Source organism: Patagioenas fasciata, chromosome 6, assembly GCF_037038585.1.
Source record: "Patagioenas fasciata isolate bPatFas1 chromosome 6, bPatFas1.hap1, whole genome shotgun sequence".
NCBI lineage: Eukaryota > Metazoa > Chordata > Aves > Columbiformes > Columbidae > Patagioenas > Patagioenas fasciata.
The window spans coordinates 18,028,238-18,053,766 of NC_092525.1; the positions used below are offsets into that span (position 1 = coordinate 18,028,238).

At 40.9% G+C, this 25,529-nt stretch overlaps 1 protein-coding gene across 2 annotated transcripts in view; it reads right to left on the minus strand.

Moving 5' to 3' along the window:
* Positions 1–25,529, minus strand: part of CACHD1 (cache domain containing 1) — a 102,022-nt gene that overhangs the window by 18,514 nt on the left and 57,979 nt on the right. For both annotated transcript variants that reach the window (XM_065842352.2, XM_071810073.1), the window contains exons 5-15: positions 17,584–17,710; positions 15,350–15,494; positions 13,558–13,774; positions 10,341–10,490; positions 9,046–9,279; positions 6,507–6,656; positions 5,840–5,963; positions 5,258–5,375; positions 3,373–3,541; positions 1,267–1,409; positions 479–660 (exon numbers count right to left, since the gene is read on the minus strand). In XM_065842352.2, coding sequence (XP_065698424.2) covers positions 479–660; positions 1,267–1,409; positions 3,373–3,541; positions 5,258–5,375; positions 5,840–5,963; positions 6,507–6,656; positions 9,046–9,279; positions 10,341–10,490; positions 13,558–13,774; positions 15,350–15,494; positions 17,584–17,710 — 1,759 coding nt within the window. The remainder of the gene's footprint in view (positions 1–478; positions 661–1,266; positions 1,410–3,372; positions 3,542–5,257; positions 5,376–5,839; positions 5,964–6,506; positions 6,657–9,045; positions 9,280–10,340; positions 10,491–13,557; positions 13,775–15,349; positions 15,495–17,583; positions 17,711–25,529) is intronic.

A 25,529-nucleotide genomic window follows, 5' to 3' on the forward strand; every position in this document is an offset into this window, starting at 1 on the left:
ATTTGTAGATATATTTGTAACGTACACAAATATTTTCCCAAATCAGATGCTAGTGCATAATTAATAGCGCACAGTCAAGCTAGCAAATTCCTACTCTAAATTATGAAGGAAACCTGCTGTAAACAAAAAGATTAAAATATTAACAACCAAAAGTGGCAGAGGGAGTTGAAAACACTCCTGAATCAGCTAATCCCTAAAGGGGATACTAATATTCTGAATATTTATATTCCCATCTGCCACAACAGGGATATGAGACAGAACTATCACTTAAAATAAAAAGGGTTGAAATTAGAAACAATACAGGTTTTAACTGGCTGTATTTAAGTACTGAGCCTTTCACCCACCAAGAAAATATTTCTAGTTAAATAGTTGATAGCTGGACATAAAACCAAAACAGGCTATGAAATCGATACCAAATATTTTCTTTATTGCCCTCCAAGATTATCCAAAGCTCTGAGAACAGTACCCTAAAACTCACCATTGTCTCCTGGTGGGATCAAATGCTTTGTCCATGAGGGAACCGGGGTAAATTCGGAGCACCCCATTGGGGGTTGCTATGTAACGGCGCACAATATAACTGTTCAGGCTACTCATTTCCATTTGTGTCATCCATTCATCTGTGACGTGACTGGTAGCCATTACTTCATTTCTGACAGAGAACTGCAAAACAAAGGCAGACCTAGCAGGGTTCCTCTAAGACTTGCATGAGAAGATAATAAGCCGCTCACGGGGTTTCCTAAAGAGCCATCGAAGATCATCTAAACTCAATTACTTGTTTAAAGTCGTCTCACACCAGACGGATCTGGCACGTTCCAAGCAAAGGAAAAGCTTATTATAATAAAACATTGTTGTCATTATCTCTGTGGCTTTTAGCATTTGCTTTTTTACTTCACATAAATATAAAAACTGCTCTGCTTGCACACAAAATAGAAATTTCTCATTTATATGCCTAAGAACACAAAGGTATTTCTGTTAAGAACTTACTGCAGCTTTAATTTTTCTAGTGCTCATTTCAATAGCTACTTATCAGCAAACTCCCCCCCTCTTAGGGAGGAATCCCCCTCCCTCTTCTCTCCAGTCTTCCAGGCTCTGAAGCCCACAGCCACCACTCCAGGTGTGGGGACACCCCTCCAAACCACTGCTCTGTAACCTTATGAGCATCAGGAGATGGATATTTCAGGTCCTCCCCTCCCAAATGCAGGTGTAGGACATGAGGAACCCGGGGTCTCCAGGGCTGCCCAGAGCGGGCAGCACCGAGGAACACACCTTGAGGCCGGGGTTGGCGATGAGGCGCGTGTTGTCGCTGAGATAGGCCGTGTAATGCTCCACCATCCGCTTTGTCTCGGGCTGGCTGAGATGTTCGTATGGAGAGGAGAAGCTGCCCGCAGAGAGCATGACTGTAGGGCTTTCTGAAAAGAAGCAAACACGGGAGTGTTATGGACAAGGAATTGCACGTGTCAGTATGCAAAGTGCACAGCTCCTTCAGGTCACGAGTGGACTGCAAGAAAGGGCGGAAAATGTGAAGTTTTTCACTCAAAATGGAGCGCTGACCAGCACAGCTCGCCTGCCCAGGCACTGACAAAACTTACGTTGCACATGAATCACCTTTCTTGCTTCAAAATACAGAAGTCACGAAGTTAGTCCACTTGCTCTGATCTCCATGGGTTATTTGGTAATTTTAGTGCCCTTGTTCTCAAAGTCTAAACAACCTCAGCATTACTGCTTTTCAAAAGATTACAGAAGCTGTTTGCCCTTAAAAAAAGACTTAATGCTAAAGAAGAAATTACTTATCCATGTTTAGGTTGGATACACCAGAGGAAAACAAAAATGAGCGCTTTCAATTACAGATAATGAACAAATGGAGAATTACAAGTGTGGAGGGGGAGCTTACCAATAAATGTGTGGCTGTCTGGGGTAATTTCCAGAACAGACTAGAAAGTAAACTCTCCTTGTGCAAAACTGCAATACCAGACAGCTTTTTCTTTTGAAAAAAGATGATGATGCAGGGCTGGAGGATGAGAATAATGCCTTTTCTGAATATTTGACCCATGGAACCTAATTTCCCCATGTGTAATGGTCTCCAAAGGAAAAAATTCACCAGAGTATGTGAAGTGTTCTGCTTTTATTCACATTCCTCTCAAACACATCACCATACATCCAGCAACCATATGTACTGCAGTCATCACTCACGAACTTCTATTACAGCCCTTCATCTGCTTCCCAGACCAAATATTCTGATGTGATTGCATTTTGCTTTGCATGAAGTTTTTCCACTTGTCAGCTTAGTACCGCGTTCTTTGGATATTTTCCATTTATATCTTGTCTTTCTGGATATCAGATAATGAAGACTAGGCACCACATTAAAGAAAGAATACAAACCTATATTTTAAACAATTGGCAAAGCAATTTCCATAGGTTTGTCAAGTTCCTCCATAACTCCTCCAATCTAATCTCACTTAAGTTATTTGTGGCAGTGCAATATAGCTAAGAAAATATCCCAACTGTGCTGCTAATCCATCCATAAGACCTTCAAACCTTGCTACAAACAAAAGCACTTAATTCAGAACTTCTTATAATACAACATAAATTTTAGCAAAACCCCCATGACTAATATTTCAATATGAAAGCTTGCAACTTACGATGCTTATATTAAAAAATCTCTACGTTCTTAGAATATATTATGTTTTTTAAGTTCGCTATCCCTTCCAAATACACTAGAACTTACACTGCCATGGAGACTCTCCCTCTTTCCAGTATGTCTGAGCAACTCCTGAAATCAGTCAGGTAGAACAGAATCAACTTAGCTTATGAAAAGCAGAAATGTGTCAGTGAGCGGAGAATTTTGAATCAGGTAAGGAAGGTCTGGAAACCATCACAGCACAGGAGTTCACAGTTTCCCCCAACAGACGTAACTCCTGACTTCACATGAGTGATGGTATTAAATGGTTCTGGCAGTGAAAAACTTGCATAAGTCACAAAGTAGCCCTGCACAACTGGCCGGGACTTCATCCTACTTATGTTATTTGTTAATAAGCTGCTTTACAGCCAAGAGAACAGAACTTTGTTCTAAGGTTGCTGAGACGTCTCCCATCCCCACTTCACTCTCTGGGAACTCAAGCAAGGCTCATGGTGCATTTCTCTTTTATTTTGATGAGCAATCCCACTGTGTTCGCTCATGCAAGTGTTCACCCTTGAGCAGTGTAGCTGTGATCAATGAAGAGCTCTGAGAGGCTATTAGAAAATCAGCCTTGGAAACAAAAGCCTCTCAAGAGGAGAGTATTTCCAGTGTTTGGTGAGAAGAGTTTTACTTTCAGCTGCCACAACTCTGCAGAAAGATGCAGGAGGTCAAGAGGAACAGCAAGAAAGCTTTACCTAAGGTCGCCAGCTGCTTGAAGTGCAGGCAGGCATTGGGCTGGCCCAGCAGATCCAGTCGGTGATACAAGAGCTTGCTGCTGGGGACAGTGTTGAGATTCTTCAGTTGCTTAACAGGTATTTCTGGCTGTATCACCACGACACACAGAATAAAGGATGTGTCCTGGACCTGAAAGACATGGGCAAGTCATCAAACAAACAAAAGGGTGGAGGAGTTACAGAACTTATTTTTTATTTGGCATTCACTCTCTTTTCTTTAACGGCTCATCCCATCCAGTTCTGGAAGGTGGTACCACGCTTTGCCATGCTCTCAAGGATCATAATTCCCGCTCTCTCTCAAAACAGACAACTCTTTTTCAAAGCAGCTAATACAGAAACACGGACTTGATCCCACAGAAAACAGAGAGAACGACTGTGCAGATAAAATTTTCAAGCCGTGTTGGTGTTTGTGCAGGATACAAACACTTGTCTTCAGTGCTCTGATTACTGCAACTCAGTCCCACCAGCCACATTCCAGTCTGTAACCATCCTGTATGGACCAGAGTTGTATTAAAAATACTTTCACATAGTCTATGCACAAATATTTAGTTTTCAGGAAAAAAAAAGATTACATTAAGACCTTAATTTTGTTGCTCAATTAGCAATAATTTCTAACACTGTTTTGTGGATACTTTTTGAAGTGTTATTAACAGAGGAGAGATTTCAGGTGCAGAGTTGATAAAACACACTGGTATTCCCTTTATGAAGAATACAGATGAATTAACTCTCAAAAATAAGATTTTCTCATTACCACTCTTAATTGTGCGCTGCGTGTGTCACATGCTTTACTGGTTTGTATATTTTAAGTATCTTATAGTACATCAAACTAGCAAAACCTGGAGTTACCCAGCTGCTCTGCAAGGGTGTCTGATATTTAATGTAGCATTACAACATCAGAAAATTAGCTCCAGACGCCCTCCTATGTGAAGTTCTGTTACACAATGACAGATTTAATCTCTTAAAAACTGCTCAGCTTAATCTTTTTGGTTGGATTTAACTTAATACTGTGAAATAATCCACAAGTACCCTCCTAAGTTTGTTGGCACAAAAAAGTAGCCAATTATTTCTGACATCAGTGAAAATCACCTGGATTATATTGACCTTTACATTCCATTTTAATCCTTGGGTCAAGATTAGTGTTCAGATACGTTAAGCTGAAGAAAGGAAGACAGCTGCTAGAAGCTCTCTTAAAGCTCTCACAACTGGGAATAAAGCCTGTTGCATACACATCGTACTCTGTTTCAATGAAAGCTCCGATATAACTAATGTTTGTAAGAAAAGTGTTAAATTACAGCAAACACCATTAGTGGCTGCTGATATAGTTCTGAGAAAAAGATCAGAACGAGAAATTGACATTTTCCCAATTATATTCATTAATGGATTGTACTACTCTACCCCTAATATAACAGTATTAAGCAAAAGAATGACTTCATGATGAACACCACCTCAGCCCTGTACTCAAACATGGTTTCTGTAAGCATTTATGTGTCATCTGCCTTGCAGTGTGACATCTGGACCAGGACAGATTTAATTCCATTGGGAACGCACGAATATAATCTCTGTGTGACTGTACATTACATCTGTCTTATGAAATTAGTCCCTTGCTGAAGCAAGAACAGAGACATGTCCATACAGACACGTCTTTGAAGATGACATGGTAAAAAAACTGAAATGGCAATTTCACTGGTTCATCCCTGTAACAAAAAACCCCACAGTCATGCGGTTTCTGAGTAATTCAAACCTTTCGTACTTCAACATATAGCAATACTTCACTATATTCAATGTACTGTTCAATATATGAACTTACTCTAAGTCATCCTGCAACAGCGTCACCTGAAGTCCTTACCATTTTCCAGGCATAGCTGACATTGTAGGCTTCTTTCCCAATTTCTCTCAGTTTGTTTACATGCCAAGACAGCGAGGAGTTCACAGGAACCGTAATGATCTGGCTGCCCAGGGGAATGCTATATTGGCAAATAAAACATACAGCATTTTATTAAACGCCAAGAAAGCTCTTAAACGAAACCTATCTACTGTACATTTATAAAAATATCATAAGAGACTATTATCAGTCTCAGGTGAAGAGAAAGCGTATATATATACTGAAAATGCACTTGTGTACCTCCACCCTTTAGTTAAAACACATACTCGGATTAGACAAAGGATAAAGAAAAACCCAGACCAAACACTGGAAAAGAGGGAGATTAGAAAGAGCATCACCTGGCTCAGCTGTAGAAACCACTGAGTACACCAGATAGTAAAAGGAAGAAAGTTGGAGGAAAAAACAAACCAGAACTGTTGCGGTGCGGAGGAAATCCATCCAAGTATTCAAATAGTGTTGGAAAAGGAACTTTACCTTATATTCCCTTAAAGCACTTCTAGTGCCCTAGGACTACTAATGTTTAGACCTGCAACTCAGATTTCTTACCTAAGGATGTTCTGGCGCACCAGCTCAAATTTCGGAATGTTCTCGTAATGGATGATATCTGTGTGGAGCGGTGGCTCAGAGAGCAGGTACGGCCTGGTAAGGGATGGGTGCATAAGAGTGTATCCTAAAAAATAAAGACACCAATCCATACATTGAGTGCATTATAAAAACTGAGCCCAGGGTGAATATTTATAGGAAAGAAAAAAAAAATACAGTAACTCCATATGGTTTTTGCAAAGGCTTAACAAATGTCAGTGAACAAGCAATATTATCAAAGAAGTTGCAAATGAAGAACTAGATCAGTCGCAAATGAAAGACATCTCAAAGAATCAAGAAATAAAAAGAGGTTGGGATCCGAGGAAAAGAGCTGAACATACATATACACCAGTTTTTACAGAAAACCTCAATGTCACACATGTTGAACATCTCAACAGCAAGTAAGCATTTCCACATCAAAACTCCAGCATGGAATTTTCAAGTCATGAATCCACCTACAGTCCCGTGCAACTCTCAGGCAAAACTAACCAAACAACGTGCAATTCATCTTTTAATAAATATTATCATTCATTACATATAGACTATTTAGTGACACGAGAATTAAGAGTTTCCTTTTGATGGTTAATGACCTCAGTGGGACTAGAAGAGATCATCTGAGCCAAAAAATTACCTTTATTATCAATGAGGAAAGTGTAGGAACCCAAGGAGTCTTGATAATAGGTGACATCTTCCAAGATATACGCGAGATTAACGTCTACTCCAACAATCCCAAGCAGCAGGTTTCCAAAGTAACACGGTTTACTTACAGTCATTATCAGGCCTTAGAATGAGAGAAATAACATAAAACCATCAGCAATAATACCTAGTTAATTATTTTTAGAGGAAACAGAGCATGCACTTTGCCATTTCAACATGTTATACAGTTAAATTTTATATAGTACTCCTTGCTGGAATATGGACAAAAATTGGCACACCTGCAGGGAAGCTGAGCAGCTTATCTGCTGTCTCTCTTGTTTTAGCCACTCTTGCTAATTAGTTAATGTCTATATTTCTGATAGTGACCTAAGGTACATTTAATCAGTTTATTAAAGTATACACCACAATTAATGTTTTTAGGGTCTTTTTCAGTCTACAAGTTGATGCCTTACAGATAAGAAATGCATTTACATGAAAAACTAAGATAGTGTTTTTTGTTCCTTTAACATCATTTAAGGCAATTTAGAAAATAGGGAGAGGAGAGAGGAAGAGAATTTGTACTTGTAAAGCAACAAGAGGGGTGAACTATAGCTCATTTAATTGAGAATATTAAACCTCCTCTGCCTAACTAAATTCCAGTATGGCCACTTGTCCTGGGAATCATACCATAATTGCACAATGGTTTGAGACGCATCTTGTGCCTGAGGTGAGAACTCTCAGCAATACCTTATTTCTCTTAGTTTCTACACCACTGCTATTTGGAAACTCAGTGACTGTTTTCCTTCAAACCAATATAAAATTCATTTGCATGCATAAGCTTTTAAGTACACTTCAATATTTATGGAAGACAAAGCTCCTCTATTGCACCATTTCTAATCCTTCTGTTGCTCAGATTTTCCATTATGCTCAGATATGACTTTGTGAGAGACTAATAACACAGTCTAATTACTGAGGTTAGGAAATGCAGAAAGTAGCAAGCACCCTGACTCAGAAGAGATTTGCTCGGGAATAGTCTTTGTTTTGGGACTCAACACACAAAGCAAATGTGCAACCTGAACTCAGCAGCCCTTGAAAACTTTTCAGCATAACCCTCAACTGCTCCGACGTATTGGCCAAACTAAGAACATGCAAAGGATCCTCCTGCAGTGCACAAATTAAACTGATTTCTGCATTCCTACATGTGTGTCATCTTATACACAGGCTTGTATGATCCCAGAGGTCTCTTTCGATATCAACACCTTTAATCTCTCCACTACTGGATGTAGTGTTGAAATGAGGTAAAATTGAACACACAGTGTTTGGTAACATGGCATCTAGTTTTAAAGTTAAAGGGCAGATCCATGCAGCTTCCCACCACATCAGCATAAACTAGAAACTGACGGGAAAACCAGACTGCAGACATCTGCTGCATTAAAATATTCTTCAGGATGCATTCACAGTCTATGGAAAAAACTGTCACCAGGCTTCCACTAAATTCAGGGTATCCCTCACTCCAGGCTAGCTGGGCCAGGATACAGCCTCGAGTTGCACCAGAGGACGTTGAGATTGGATGTTGGGAACAATTTCTTCCCTAAAGGGCTGTCGGGCATTGGAACAGGCTGCCCAGGGCAGTGGTGGAGTCACCATCCCTGGAGGGGTTGAACAGACAGAGATGAGGTTCTCAGGGACATGGCGTAGTGGCAGTGTTGAGTTAATGGTTGGACTTCATGATCTTAAAGGTCTTTTCCAACTAAAATGATTCTATGATCACCAGCAAGCTCAGTTTTCCTCTACCATTCAGTGCTGGGGACAGGCCAAGAGTGCTGAAGCTAATGGAAGAGCTGAGGATAGCAAATGTTCAACAATATTCAATAATCTCTCTTTGTGCCATTTGTTAAGCCCCCTCTTTACACGGGTCTGACTGCTTGTGCCTGGAATCCCCATCCTTACAGACGTGCATCACGGAACTGGTGCTAACCCAGTGGTGAAAAGCCACGGGTTGGGGTGCAAAGAGAGAAAAGGGGAATGGCAGCAGGAAGGGTGACTCCACGGTCACGTGCGTGGCTCCTCAGGGAAGGGAGGCTCCAACAACAACAACTTTTTCTCTCCTCTGCTGTGAGGTCTGTGCAACCCCCTGAGTCCACCTGTAAGACCTCCAGACAGACAGAAGGACTGAAATAATTAACCCTGCAACAGTGCAGCGTTGTCGGGGCTGTCAATTCAACATGACAAGATTGCTTCCCTTGAGTACATGGCATTTCCCTCCACAAATTAAATTATGGATGCTGTACACATGTAAGAACAAATTTCACCCCTGAGAATCAAGTCGGAATCTATCTATTCCGTTCCTTATTACCACTGTTTTTCATAACCAGATTTTCTGCAGATAAAAAACCTACTGACACGAAAGGCCAATATTACATTTGCCTTGGGAACACATCTAAAAGCATCACCTCATAAGACTATAGTACATGTAAGCAAAAAGGAACCAAATATCTGACATTTTTATACCTAAATTCAGTGTAAGCACTTACCATCTCCCATTTCATCTGAGAAAGGGAGGCTGAAGACTGCCTCATCGATCATTCGGTTGGGGAGGTTTGTGTAGAATCGGCCAACTGTGGTCTCCAGGTTACTCAGCTGGTTTAGGACCATCATGCTCCCCTTGACCACGGGCAGGGCTGTTCGATCTGGCACCCCGTACTTCACCGAGTTCTGCTCCGCCAGGTCTCGCAGAAAGGCCAGTTCCTTCAAACCTGTCACCCCCTCTGAAACGGAGACACGAGAAATAGAAGGAGCATATTTTCCATCAAGACTTCTGCATCTTACTCCAAAGTGCTGTCAATAAAAGCAAAACGATACACATGCTGTACTGTAGGACTGAATATACTATTTAGGCAATAAGGTAACGTGATGAAAGACTTGTATCATTTTAGGAAAAGTAAATACCTAGTTCAAAATTTACTAAGATTGCCTCTCAGGTGCTGTTGCACGATGCAAAAATTCAATGTGCTGTTCACATCACCACTTTAAACAAAGATCTTCTAACAAAGACTTAGGTGACCCATAAATCCACAGGACAGCTCTTTGGTCTCCACCAGTGGCTGCTCCACACACAGGACCAGAAGCGTATTATACGCCTCTGGAGATAGCAGGCTTTGTTCTTTAGCTTAAACATTAAAGCTTCACATTTTACATAAGTCTCAGGCTCGATTCCTGCAGACAAATCTAATACTTTTGTACATACTATGTCTCAAATGAGTATTTAAATTTGCAGCCAAATGATACATTGCCTTCCTTGCCTAGAGTCTATGTGCAGTTTTTAGTAACACAACATACAGCCTTCTTACTAAAAATGCTGCGTTGGAAAAAGCACAGGATGCCAAACTACTGTGTGTGTGATCTTCATATTTAACTTCACTCCTAGGTTGGGTCCTAAGTTATCAAAACACTTCAGATTACATTTGATGTTGGCCCATGACTGAAATAAAAGCCCTTTTGCTGCACCAGGAAACACAGGCAGTGTCAGGAAGGTTGACAGTTGCAATTGTTATCAAATTTAATTCAGTCTGGTTGCCACTAGGCAATTTAGGCAATAATACTTTATATCCTGAGCAGCTGCACTGTGATATATAAGCATATAGTGGGGGCATATAATTTCACACACCAAAGAGAGAACATCTGGATGCAGCCTCTGGATTACACTGGCCAAAACCCATTAGCAAACTGCTCCCAGTAAGGCGTGGAATTACATTTGGATGAGCTCAATAAAAGAGCTGTACAACGAAAGGGAATTTTCATCCACTGGAAATACAAAAACATTTCTCACCGTTCATAAGCGCATAAGTAAGAATCATTACTGAGTTATTGAGGAAACTGTTTTCTTCATTGATGACACGTAGAGTGGCTTTTTTATCATCTTCCGAGGAATCTTTTGATGTAATCCCAGCTGAGAGATAAATTATGACCATATCGGTATCTAAAAAGAATTATATAGTGAGAGAGCAGAAAGTGCATTAGATTTTTAACTCGGGGAAGTCGTGGTAAGGGCCCCTACATCTGCTTACAACCATATACTGCCAATGGCTTCATTTGTGAGATTCACAGGAATGTACGATGGATAAACACGCTGCAGTTTCAAGAATTACATCCTTCATTGTTAAACTTCTATTCACATTGTTTAAGAAAGATCTGTTGGATCCAGTGCCTACCAGCCACCCAGAAGCACCATGGCTTGTTTCTCCTGAGCAAACCCCACAGGCACCTCCTGGCACAACTGCAACCAGGCAGGAGTGTGGGAGACACTAAATCCACGAAGAGGGTTTAACAAAAGCAAAAAAATAAATGCAAGTTTTGTCTCCTGACCCACTGTTCTTCTCCTGTCCCGCAATTCTACAGAGCAGAGCTGCGCTGCATCTGATGGTATTTCCTACGTGAACAGTGCATGGTGCCTTCCCAGCCGTCACTGCTGCAGCTGGTGATCACAAGACCCTCCTCATCCTCCGTTCCAGCAACATCTGCCCGTGCGATCCAATCAGCCTCGCAGCAGCACGGTGGCGGGTATCCCACAAAAGCCCCTGAAAAAGACCTTTTTTCACCCACTCCCGCTGTGGTTCAGTCCTGGCCTCACAGGGCGGTCGCTGGAGGACGTGGCGGGAGGAAAAGCACCCGACGCCTTCGCGTGGCGCAGGTTGGAGAATAACGCTTGAGAAACGTGACGCAGCACATCGCCGTTCCTCATCGGCTCCTTTCCCAGGGAGCCGAACACGTTTTTCAAGCTGAGCATGTTCTCGGTAAACGGCCTCAAAGCATTTGAACACGTAAATTCAAATAATTGTTACACGCCATCCTGTTTCATCATATTGTATCTCAGTATTAAAAGTGGTTTATGCATGTAATTAAGACACTTGTAGGGATCACACAACACCATATAATCCCAAGCACACAAGGTTAGTTGGTTACACACCATCTTTGTTGTCTCATCTGGTTTTTTTTGTGGTTTTGCTGTGGGATTTTTTAGATAGGTACAAATGCTTTTACTTGTACATTTTGTCACCATACTTGAAAAGAATTTCAGCCAGATTCAGCTTTTGATACAAACAAGCTAAGAGGAGCTGTTAATTTTAGGGGAATTTCTGCCACCCCCCCTTTTTTTTAAACAAGCTTTAAAGCTAGGAAAAAAAGCAAAGCCAAGTATTAACCCAGCTTTGGCTGTAGTTTAAGGAATACCGTGTTTCCTAGGCTACAGTACAGCTATTATATACTGCAGGCAAGCCTGATGCTGCAAACTAAAAGGTTTGCGAGCAGGACTAACATAAGACAGTCCTAAGTCTGCACTGGGGATCAGTGCTGAACAGGTTTTATCATTAAACAGCTGATCATCCTACACTATTTGATAGACTACACTTCAACAGCAGAAAATGGCCCTTATATTCAGTGTATCATTACTGCACCCATCAATAGTGTGTGTGTATAATATATTTACACACTGCAATTTTTAATTTTTTATATATATATGCACACACATACACACTCTACCTATTTAATCAGAGTGTTTTCAGGGAATGTTGGTACTCAGTGGCAGGAAATTCCGACGTGTTCAGCAGCACAATTCTTCCACCTCATACCAGTAATTTCCTCCTCAACTCTTTCAGTGTGAATTTGGGAGTGAGGTCGTATCTCAAAAACTTCCCCGACACACCCACACATTGTTCTCCAGGAACAGGATGTTAGAAAATTAACAGTGAAATGAATGATATTTTTTTCTAGGCTTATTTTTCTTTTTTAGAAAGATAAAAAGATTATTTACAAGAAAATGAGGCATGTTCTATAAACATCCTCTTCTCAAACCTACTGTGTCTTGCCCTATGAATTCTGAAGTTCACTGTATACACATTAGGTCTTCAAAATCTTTCACGCTTAGAGAAAACCTAAATCCAAAGCATTTGCCTTTTAACTTTTTGTACTTGTGCCCTAAAAATAATTGTTTGGTATGAAACCTAGTAAAAGTATGTGTTTTCACATCAATGAAGAACAACAAAACATTCTAATCCTAATACACAAACAGTGCCAAACAGAAAAGATCCGTAGGAGGTTGCTGCAAGACTCTACAGCTGATGTTTTTGGAATAACTACCGATGATTAATGCACCTTATCCCAGCCAGATTCAGCAGTGCTGGATTTTCTTGTTTTGATGTTTTATTTTCATCATTTTGCTAGATGATAAAAACCTGCCCTCGACAAGCCATCTTTCAGCTGAGCAGTGTACAGTCAGATAAGAGCTTCACTCCATCTATAGCCTAAAGTTCAGAAGTTGGTTGAACCTTTAATATTAAAGGCATAATTTTATAAACTGAAGGAGTCACATGAAGTAGGAGCACATCTTAGTCTCTGCAAAGCACTTCCATCCCTGGGATTTTCTTTTTCACTTTCTTCTGTTCTGAGCTGGTGAAGAATTTGCATCTGTTGGAGCAGGCACAGGACGAAGCGACGGGAATGGGAATCCCCGATCTTGGGAATGGGAAGGAGAAAGCCCATAATCCGTGCACCAAAATTCAGGAGGTTATTCTAAGATGAAGGACAATTCAAGCCAGGCCAACCTCACATTCCATAAAATTTCACCCAAAATTGGTATTCTCAAAAACCCCTTTTCCCTGAAAAGCATGGGCTACTTCCACAGGATTCCAGTTGGGTGAATTACCCACATATTTATGTTTTGGCAATAAGTCAACAAACCTGGAGCAACAGCAATTGTCATTATAAGGACACCTCTCCACACACATTTGGGAAATAAGTCAGCTTTCAGGCAATCCAATCCCGCAATTCCATATTATCATTCAAAAGAAAGTCAGCAAGTGAGATAAATTCAAAGGCAATGGCCATATTCAACAGCTGCTCATGCTGATTCTAGATCAAGTAAATGCTACTTAATAAAATAATATGTTTTTTAACATTCAAGACATTACACTCTGTCAAAGTGAGAATATCAAGTAAGAAAACATTTGCAAGCCTCAGAAATAATCAGGATTGCACAACGAGGGACTTACTTCCTTGGAGTCTGGTGCCATTGTTTGTATTTCGGATCAACTGGAAAGCCTTTTGAAATCCCAGGGCGTGCTGCGTGGGGCTGTCAGATGACTTGATGCTGCTAACGAAGGTGGACATCTTCCTTTTTGTCTCACTAGTCGCAGGAGACAGAAACGTCTTATAGCACTGATCCAGCGAGCAGGTTCTTGCTGTGTCTGCCACGGTTAACACTGAGATCTTGAAAGAGAAGAAACTATATTGGATTACCTTGCCATTTATAATTCTTTACGCGCTGATATAGAAAACACAATGATAAGCCAACTGAAGAGATTCCAGGGATTTAAAATTCAATTGCTAAAAAATAAATGCTTGAGGCATAAATCCACCCAATTTGAAAAGGATTAGACTTAGACTGAAATCTCTTTTTCTTGAAATCACCATTTCTTTCTCAGATGAAGTCAGCTTTGCTCTGCTCGTATATAATAGTTAATACACACATAACTGAAAGCAAAATCAGGAGAGAACATTTTCAGGAAAGCCTTGAGTGCCTATAGAAAAGCAGAGTGCATGCAGAAAATGAAAAAAACCCAACCTCTAAGAACTTCTCATAGGCAAAGCATTATGTTGATTTAATGCTTCAGCCAAAGTGAGCCAAATCTACCATCAGTTTTTATTCTGTAAATAAGTATGGCACGTAGTGGTAACACTTGCATTAATATACACATAACACACCAGTCTTAGTAAATGAGTAGCATATTTTATTGTAAATTACGACTGATGCAAGACAGTCATAGAATTAAGCAGAAATTATATACCTGTATAACAGGTTTCATAACCACTGAGCTACTGACCAATGTCTTAAATGTATTTTCTTCATTATAGGTCTATATTAAGACAAATACTTTTGACACTTACATGAAATTACTATTAATTCTGCTAAACTATAAGCATTATTTTACAGTATCAAAACTTTCTAAAAGCACAGAAGTTTGAAGCTTTTTTCCTGTATTATTAATGAGAAGTCTTAAGGCAAAGATTATAATCCGTTGTTCTTCGCTTGATTTGACTGAAACTCTATTCCTATGAAAAACAAACAAACAAACAAGAACAAACCAACAAACCATAAGCCAAACAACAACAAAACCCAAACAAGCAGAAAGAACAACCAGGATCCTACTAATGGGATTACTGAAAGGAAAGACCAAACAAGGGACTGTTTGTGGTCCTAGAGAAGCACCTTATGGGCCTCTGGTTGTCATCCCTATTTAAAAAATCACCAGTTAAGCAACCTTCTCATTGTCAAGTAGAATACCTGTGACAAAGCAAGAAATACAATTCAGATTTCTTGGCCCTTTGCTTTATCCTTTCCTTGCTGATACCATGGTTGTCTGGGAATCTTGCAAACATTAATTATGTTTCAGCTCACTCCAGGACAGCAGCAGAATAAATCATTTTGATTCTCACGAGTAATGATTTTCACGGTTCTCCTAATTGCACACTGTGTCATGCTGCTGAGCATCACCTAAAGTCTCTGCCAAGATGAAGGAGCCTTTAAAGATGACTCAGAAACAAGATTTTGCCTTAGATCAGTGGTTTTAACTCTTTTCCAGCCTGCGGATCCCCAAATGTTTTCTCTGCAGTAATACAGGCTTCCAAAAGTGAGTTCAAGTCTTCATCACCCATTAGAGGCAGACCACAGATCCCTACGAATCCACGGACCACAAGTTAAAAACATCGTTTTGGATGAAAACTGAAAACGCTGAGCATGGTTGAAACTAATCAAAATACTCTCCTTGTTTGGAGAAAGCTTACCTTATCGTGTTCATCGATGGAGCTCAGAATAACCTGAGCCGCATCTTTGGCAATCTGGAGCTGCGTCTCTGTGACTGAAGCCCCGTGGTCCACAATGACAACAATGTGCTTGGATTGAGGTCGAACGGTAGAAACATAGACAGGCCTGAAGGGGAACAAAACCCAAACCACTCTCATCAGGTATATTCTAATTGCCACTGAAAGGTTTACAACTGAAAATATTACAGGAATTTTTGCCTTTATGAAAGCTTCTTCTAAGAAAGACAAGCTGAGAATCTGAACACACAGAAAAGGCCCTTCGTTTTCACTCTCTTTCTGATTTTTTTAATCAATATCAGGTGCTAGATCCTACTCCCTCTGTCACACCAACCACTCTCAGCTAGGAATACACAATTTTGCTGACGCAACAGCAGCATTTGGGATTGCAGCAGCTCACATCACATTTTGGATTAAGTGTTGACAAGGGAGAAATGCCTCATAATAAATGTTGAGTGCCGGGAACCTTACATGTACAAGTGCAATAGTGGGTATTTGCTGGTTACATGACAAGTAAAAACCTGTGCAGCTGCGCGGAGTTGCATTAGCATAGGGTGTTCGGCTTATGGTAACAAGGGAAGGTTTCTGGCCAAGAAAGGGTTTTCTCTTGGTGCTCTGGGATGCATTTCATGCGTATCACGTTCCACAACCCCTCGGGTCTGCACAGTTTCAAACCCTGGGGCCGATCTGAGTTAACTCTGGTGAAGTCTCTTGGTGCTGCCATGTGTCTGTTTGTGCTAACATCAAAAACAACTATTTTCAGTGAAGCAGAAATCCAGTTCAATATTGTGAGAGAAGTGTGAAAGGTTTCGCAAGCTCTCATGCCAAGGTTTCAATGTGGAACCAATTAGGAAGAGCTTCAGCATGGAGGAAGAATTAAAAAGAAAAGACAGGACTCTCAAAGTTGTTTAGAATCAAGTCTGAGTTTTGGGATCTAAATTTTACTGTATCAAAGGCAGCCAGAGTAATCTTATTAAGGAAACGCAGAAGATTTTAGACAAGGCACTGCAATAAACAACTGGCACAAATCAGTTCTTAATTGTAAAACAGCCTGCAGCTCTACACTGGTATTAATACCTGGAACTTAAATAGGGCCTTTGATCTTCAAAGCACTTAAGTATTAACTGATTAATCCATCCAAACTACGCTCTGAAGTAAATACTAGCAAAAAGATATCCCTTATTTAGCTACGGAGAAACTGTGACCAAGACTAAGTGAAATTTGGGTGAAATCATCAGTGGTTGTAGAGTCAAAATTGTGATCAAGCCTGGGGTACCCCTGGTGCTCACGTCTTCAGGCCACACCTTTCCAAGACCACAGAAAATTTAATCAAGCACAGATGTTTCAAGCTTTGATGACACATAGAAGATAACGTCTGTAAACATTCGATTACTCAACAGGGACAGGTAACCAAAACACTTTTTAGTCTCTGTACACTCGGCTACGTAGAAACATACCTGGATGTGCTGATAGTTCCTCTGCATAGATTAATTAACTGGTACGATTAGTTAATATGCGACCAGAGACACTGAAGCCACTGCACCTCCTCAAAAGATTCCACCCTTGACTCTTGATCAGTCCCATAATATTGACAGCAAACGCTAGGGAAAAAGTTCTGCACTGCAACTGCTCTATGCCTACAGAACAGAAATATTGCCCCGGGCAGTAGAACCATGTCACCGTTTGATCCTTTTTTCTAGTTTTCTTAGTAGAAAGTTTCCACTACTGTTGCTTCCCTATTATCCACAAAGTGCCACTGGAACCTCAACCGGAGATTGGAAAAATGCTCCTACCTGTGCCCTCGCCAGTGTCTCAGCCTTCCTCCTCTCCCCAAAGCAATCCACATCCAAACCCGCACAACACAGCTTCCCTGCTTTATTAATGGGGGTCAAGTATGAGCCAAACGCAAGACAAATTTTGCCTATGGGCTGACCTAAAATTCACAACTTACTGCTATTTACAGTTTATTTGATTTGGGAGAGGTAAGGAACTTGTACATGATTTTATTTTGCATCAAAGTTTCTTAGAAGTGAAAACTGGCACTTTAAAAAACAAACCTAAGAAAACCCACGGGATCCCATTAAAAGGTACCGGTGAATGTTGTCGTCTTGGCAAAGCATAACGCTGTAATTAAATCGGTGCTTGTGGAACCCAATTTTAGTGCTTTGCCCACTAAATTGTAAGGAAACAAATCGTACCTGCTGCGGTGCTCATAGCTGCCTTTGCACCGGAACTTGTGGGCTGGGAAAACGGTGAAAATGCCTTCTTCCGAGCTGAAATACTGCCACTTAATTCCTGGATTAGACTTCAGATTATCAGCAAGAACTGAAGGTTGGAGAGAAAAATGAAAAACAGAGTTACAAAGGGAGGTCAAGCTTGGAGGTAGGTTTATTGTCTCATAGGTGGCTGGAGAAGAATAACCTGGGTCCCAACATCAACTACAAGTAGCTCTATTTGAGGACTGATAGAGCTTCACGTCTGATTTGCAAACAGTTAAAGGCCCTGGAAGCTTAAGACTGGACTTGATAGATTTTGTTTAATAAGTGATGACAATTCCTGAATCTCTGAAGTACAACTGGGGCCGAAGAAGCCAAGGCAGGAGCAAAGAAGGAAGAGATTAAAGCAATTATATACAGTACATATACATACATACATTTACAACACATTGTCCATGTAGTTTTCACATAGAAAGAATCCTAATGTTAAAAAAAATAATGTGTTCTTTATACTGATGTAACTCCAAAATATTAAATAGGTTTGCTGCCTACAGCTCAGTAACCCAATCTGTTAATATTGTCCACACTGACATCTGCTTAAAAATGTCTACATGAACATTTAGCAAAAATAGTTTTACACACAAATGTGGGTCAAGAAAAAACTCACAGGATAGAAATAGTTGAAAAGGTTAAAAAAAAAAAAAAGGGAGACTCTTTCTTTTTGTTCATCATGCCCTCCTGTTTGCATGAGGGTAGATGGGTACAGCTTCCACTCCTGGGACTCAAGAATTTCCCCATGTTTCTCATTATCCCTGTGCCTTAATTACAAGGCTGTGAGGTCCTCATGTTAGGAGAAACAGACACTTTTCAGGAAAAATATAGTGTCTTTCTTCGAAGGGTTCCAAAGTGGTCACGCTCCGCAAGCGCTACCTGGTGGGTGGTGGCTCCATGCTGGTCACACCCAGCTCACCGTGAGCATCTCCACCACATTCCCGTGTTCAAGATCAGAAAATTCAGAAAGAATGATAATAACAGCTCTTAGCATATATCACAACTTTCCTACAAGTCCCCTCTCTGGTAGGTAATTATTAGTAACTCGTTGCATGGACAAAAAGTGAAGAATAAAAAGATAAATGGCACGTTCCCGAGTCGTGTGGTCAAGCAGGAACTAAGCTCAGAAAACAAGTACAGGGTACAGACCTCAAACTCTCCTGTAGTTTATAGGCCACATTAATTCTCTTTAAAAAATGCTTACTTTCCTATTAAAATAATCTTCAAGGAAGCACTACTTAACACTAAAAATAAAAGTCTTTCAAAAGCTATAGGTCAGTGATATTAACAAAACTGAGCACATTTGTAAAAACACAGAATGGGACCAAAACTTGCAACCAAGTAATGCAGCTACCCCAGGGCCGAGACCCTCTGCACTAACAACTTATAAAGATATTTAATACACCAAGCTGAACCAGAGCGAACAGATATTATGGAAATCTTGAGCACTCAGAGCTCAGGTGGGGACAACAGTGTTTGACTCACCCGAGCTTAAAATACATTTTAAAAAAACCCAACCAACCAAATAAATATAAGTATTCAATTGTCATTTCTCCTCTTCTGTTCATTGATCATCAAACTGGCCAGCCCTGGTAGAGGGCAGCTCTGATTTACAGCGCTTTACCTTGCGCTGAGCATCTACTTTTGGCATTTCCCTCAGGACTGAGGCTGAAAATTGGCCAGTTTCATCTCCCCAATCTCCGCCACTATCTGATACACCAATATTTGGGTTGGAAATCACTGCAAGGCACATTTCAAACCACAGCCAGACATTCTATGACAAAATACCCACATAGAGTATCGTTTAAGTTCAACATCCTCAACAGTTTAGCACTTTCTCAAGTTTCCCAAACTGGCTGCAGCCGCGATGGTCTCTCCACACTCAGCTCAGCACAACCACCCTGTAAAAACCACTATCTTGGCGTTTTTTCCCCCACTTTTTGCTACGCTTTTTTTGTATTTCCACAGTGCCTAGAAGCCCCAGTGGATGTCCTGGTTGCACTGTGCTGGACTCCAGACAAAGATGCAACTTTGCACAATTGTGGCTTAGAAGAATTTGGTGCCTCAATAGACTAAGGAAAAAACCAAGAACAAGACACGAAACAGTTGACCACGGTTTTCCCAGTGCATTAATGACCAGAACTACACTCTGCTCACACCACTCACTTTCTCACCCTTCTCAAAGAAAACACAAATCCAACCCCAAAGATGCCAAACCTTCTTCCTCTCTCTCCCCTGTGCACAGATAAAACCAACCTGGTGATGCTCTTGGGAACGGGAATCTTTTTTTCTCAGGAATTTTTCCACTTTCAGAGAAACCACCCATAATCTTGCAATGCAAAGTTAAATAAATATCCAAATATTCTTTATTCTACTCAAGTTCCCCTTAAATTTCTCTCAAGTCCTTGTTTTGGTTTTAAACCTGATATGATACTAGTTTAGCAGTGTTGTTTCTGATCTGTACGAAGAGTAGGTTTCTTGGGTCACAGACAATGGTTTCTGTGTAGCAAGGACACCAAACCGTGTGAAATTTTAATATTGCCAAATTTAGGCACCATGGAAAAGCTAGGTAAAAAAAAAAGTTGTAATTAAAACCAAAATAAACATAAACCACACAGAGTTCCTAGCTTTTCTAGCCAGGACCAGCAGAAATTCCTCTCCTCGCCCTCCTCCAAAGCACCCATCCTCTTTTCCTCTCCAGAATCTTGCCTGGGAAAACCCAGCTTTATTTCTGAACTCATGGAGGGTTTGGCAGAGATGGGGTAGCGGCCCTTGCACCTTGCACAGTCACGGCTGTGGGAATGCAGGACAGTATTTGATAAACCTTTATTAAGCTGCAAAGAAAAGCTTGGAAAAAATTCCTTTAAAAGCATCCAAACCTCAGAAGCAAAAAAAAAAAAAATCATAATTATGTCAAAAAAATTTTTTAAACAAGACTGTCTTTCAGCAGTGTATGAAAATCACCGTCCATTTGTCTGTAATACAAAATACTTTGAAAAAGTTAATACAATTACACTTTAACATAAATAAGGCCATCACAGACCACGCACATCAGAACTATAGCTTCATGGGAACAGGACTGCGCTGTCTCGCAGGGAGAGAGAAGAGAATATCAAGCATTTAAATCCTTTTTTTTTGATGTCTAGACACCAGGATTTCATAGTTCTGGGGGTGAAGCATAGCAGCTGTTTTGCTCTGTATAAAGCAGCTCTATTTCTCATATTTAAGTTTTTGTTGTGGGTTACAGAACTTGAAAAAAACAAACGTGATTTGAAATCAGACAAGTGAGCACTCATGTAAAGCCCAGATGAAATAACTTGTCCAGTTCAATTTCACCAACAGCATTAAAGAAGCTCATAATTAAAAGTATTTCCTTTATAGTCATGGCTATATTAAACTTCTCATTCTCACAAGGTCATGATTTGTATTTGTTTTCCATGTTTAAAAATTTGTTTTCCCCACAAAACCATTGGTTTCGTACCTCAGTCACACTGCTCACAGCCTCGGTGCCTCTCTCTCCTCTTCCTCTTTACACAAAGCTCTGCTCATGTTTTCCTTCAGCTAATATCTTACCTCAACAACACCCTCCCCAAACACTACCAATTTTATCCTAACTCTTTAGGGTTTTTTTTAAACTTTTTTCTTTTTCCTATGACCACAGCAGATAAGCCATGGCTGAAAAATACATACTTTTTCTCTTTAAGTGCAATTTTATTTTCCATCCACTAAAGCTGTGAGAACACCCTGTGGATATTTCTTCAATTCTTGGTCCCAGCTCTTCTTTAGCCAAACCTCACTTACCCCAAACTTCCCAGGTCTCCAGTCGCTCGCCTGTACTTTATTCTCACCTCCTCCTTCCAGCAGAGCAGCCTCTGGACAGATTACACAATCAGAACACCCCAACAAAAACATACCATAAGGCAAGTTGTCTGTCTAGCTTATAGCTAAAGGCCAAACTCATCAAAATTCCACCCTTGGCAGCAGAAATGTGTGCAGGGCATCGCACTGGTGCTCACTTTCTAGGCATCCGTATGCTTGGCCAAGACCTGTGGTTCCTTTTTTGACTCAAAAGCAATTTACTTTTCATTTTCTGGTCAGGTTCAAATCATTTTTGTAAGTGTAAGATGGTCCCCATCTCCCTGTTCTAACATAAATTACAAAGTTCTTTCCATTACTGAGTACATGTAAAGATTTTGCTTTTCTAAAATGAGCATCGCCACTAAATACAGACCCAGCCTCGCTATCACGGTGCTTGGAGGAAGCCAAGAATCCAAGTCTTACAAAAGCCGAAATTTTAGTGGGATCCCTTAATTCCAGAGACAGATTGGGGACACAAACGGCCACCTGGGAGCTGCCTGTGAGCTGGCATCGCCTTGTCACCCCGAAACCTCCGGCCCCTCCACTTCCAGTGACCCCAAATTCTGCTGCAGACAGAAAAAGTTGGAAAGTAGTAACATGAGAATGTTTGAAATGATCGTTCTCTCTAATTGTAAGTACCTCACAAGGCAAAAAGGACTTTTAGAAAGAATGCCCTATGTGATAGAGTTTATGAAACTTCAAAGGGAATGCGATATGATAATACTTAGCACTTCTAGATACCACTTTACATCTTCAAAGCACAGTCAAATCATTAACTAATTAATCTTCAAAGAACAGCACAAACAGTCAGTGGGAAAAAAAGAGGAACTACTGAACATAATTGCTCATTACAAAAGGACTTCTTACAGTCATCTTTAGCATTACATTTATTGAGCCACAGACCTCATGGTTCTCACCCTGTCAAAAAAAAAAAAACCCTAGTTGAATTTTCTGTGCAACACGCACACTGCAGTTCTTCTCTCACAAGTATCCCTGCTAAAAATAATCATCATGAAGATACCTCGGTGTCCCTCAGAAACAACAGCCGAAAGTGAGCATGTTTATTTTACAAATAAAGTCATTCTCTCACCCACCAGACCTACAAATCTGAGCCAGGATTTTCTGAGTCCAACTGCATTCTGGCTCACGTGCTTTCTCCAGAAATAAAAGGCTCTGTGGCTTGAACCCAATTAAAATTCTGCTGATGGCACGAGCCAGGCCGGAGCCCAGCTGGCTCTTTGGGAGCTCCTTTGACTCTGAAGGGCAAATAAGTAAAAAAACCTTTCATTTTAGGGAATGAGCCCAGCTTCCTTGATAAAAAGGATTTGAAGGGGACCTATTAACCCATCTGCTCGAATATCTCCCAACTACTTTAACTTAGCCGAACTAGCAGTTTAAAGCACAGCAATGTAAAGAACGTGACCAAGGCACTCCACATTTTAAACAATCAACACCTCACATCAGGCAGAGACAAAATTTACTGAGCAACTTGGTACCATCTCTGCATATTTTGCTGGTGAGGAGCTCTCTGCTCAAGCTGCCTGACTTGAAACAGATATTTCGGCACTTTGAAGGATGAAAAGAAGAAAGATTTAGAGGTTCCTTGTTTATTAAAAAAGAAAAAAAAAAAAGGAATCTTGATAACATAATGCACTGGCTCTGGGTAAGATTTTGTTGTCTAATAAATAAAGGGCTGTTCACACAGGCGAGGACAGATCTCTTAATCTAACTAACTGAAGTCTGTGATTCCGTCTGAAGAATAAAGCCTCATCTATTTTGTTGTAATGGTTAAAAGTAATCCAAAAGGAAAACTGAAGCAAAACCTTTTCAAGACATTAAAAAAAAAGCCACCTGGTATCAGTGAAAAAAAAGCCAACCAAAAAACAGCAAACCGTTTTTTTTAAGGGCTGAGAAAAGAGTAGTACATCTATTTCTTCTTCCTTCCCCAAGATTACTGTTTATTTTCTCTTTATATTATAAAAATCCATAAAACACTGGAAAAAATAAAAAGCATTGTTTATTTTTGAAAGTTTCAGGAGCAAATTCAATCCCCGTCCAACACCTACAACTAACCGCTCCAGCCCCACTTTCTTACACTGCACGGGCCAAGATTAACATTTAAAGATTTGAGATGGAGGCTCAACGTAGTTTAGTTTAAATTTAGGCTTTGCTGAGAGCTTTTTATAGGCTGCATTATTTAAACTGCAAAATTTATGCGGGAAATAGAGACACTCACAGGAATTTTGTTTTGCATTAAGAATGAATCGATCAGCCCTTTTTTGAAGACAACCTGGTTGATGGACAGGCCAGGCTGGTTTTGGAACTGTGGCTGAACCAGAGAAGAAGCTTCTGGGCTGGAGGAGCAGAGGGATTTCAAACCCTTTCCCAGGGAGGCTGATGCTCTCCAGGTCCTTCCATCACATTGCATCCAGTGGGAAAGGTGGTGTGACATGATTTTTGGGAAGCTGTGGCTTCCCATCCTGCCTTTTGAGTCTAAACGGGTAAGGCAGAAGAGGAAAAACACCCAGATGTACCAACAACTCTCGGGTTTTTAGGGCAGAAAAATCATTCAGGCTGAGGTAAGAGTCTGAATCTAAAAATGCAACAGATCTTCCTCAGGAGCTCTACGTGAGGACACTTACAAAAGAAGTAAGAAAAACATGAGATTAGATATGCTTTTTTCTTGTTTGATCTTTATCCTCTTGGAAAGGTGGTTTTAATTTAGAGTGATGAATACACACACACAGATTTATTCAAAACCAGCTCTTTCGCAAAGTGCTCTGTCCTACGTGTATCCCCTAAGGTGAGCAGTTTCACAGAACTAGGTCACTGCAGAAATAAGAAAAATAAGAGTTTTGAGAGACAGATGACAAGGAAGTTTTTTTAAAAAACTATTTGTAACCCTACAGCCATTTGGAGAGCTGTAAACTGCAGGGGCACTGCCGGCACTCTGTCCTGACCAAAACTGCCACTCTGTTTATATCCCCAGCCCATCTCATGCCAACTATTGTCTTAGACCACAAATTCCTTTGGGCAGAGGCCGCTTTTTTGGCACAACAGGTCATGCCCACGACTACATAAGCAAGTGCTCCAGATACCACCAACACAATACCCTCCATCCGCAAAACAAACACCAATCTCCTGCCCCTGAGCCTTCCCACAGCCAGTTTATTCCAAAACCCAAATATTTCCACACTGAAAGACGGATGCTGCTTTGGACATGGGCAATGCCCAGTTCCCTGTCAGCATTATTGTGGCATCAACCCCTCCCGAAGCCACAGCCGTGTCCTGTCCTGGGGCCGGGCTGGAGGAGCTCACGCGGTTCAGATGTTCTCAGCTGAGGACCAGGGAAGGGGAAGTGGGAACTGTCAACTCACAGACTTTCAAACACCTTCACATAAGGAGCTCAGGATAGAATCCTAGAATCACAGCATCTTTTCAGTTAGAAGAGACCCTCAGGATCACCAACCACAGCCCTTACATAACTCTAGCACTAACCCATGGCCCTGAGAACCTCGTCTAAATGCCTTTTAAACCCCTCCAGGGATGGTGACTCCACCACTGCCCTGGGCAGCCTGTTCCAATGCCCGACAGCCCTTTCTGGGAAGAATTTTCTCCTAATATCCAATCTAAACCTCCCCTGGTGCAACTTGAGGCCATTTCCCCTTGTCCTATCACTTGTTACTTGGACTAAGGCTGCTCTTTGCAGTTCCCCTACAGAAAACCCAAATTCTCATTTCATGAGGTGCATGCTCATTATCAGCTTTTGTTTCTTCAATAAATCAGTTTCCATCTCATTTTTCTGCATCAATCCAGTCCTTCCACTCTATTATTTCTCTCTCCCAGGCATTTTCTCCCTGATAACAAACCTCCCCCCAAGGCTGTGTTTCTGAGAGCTGCGGACAGGAGAGCTGGAGGAGCGTCTGCTGTCAATAAATGCTGAAGCAGCTCCCTGTTCTCACAGTCACTCCAATTCCCTCTTCTCCTCCGCTGCCCTTTCCTGCCAGTGCCCGTGTTTG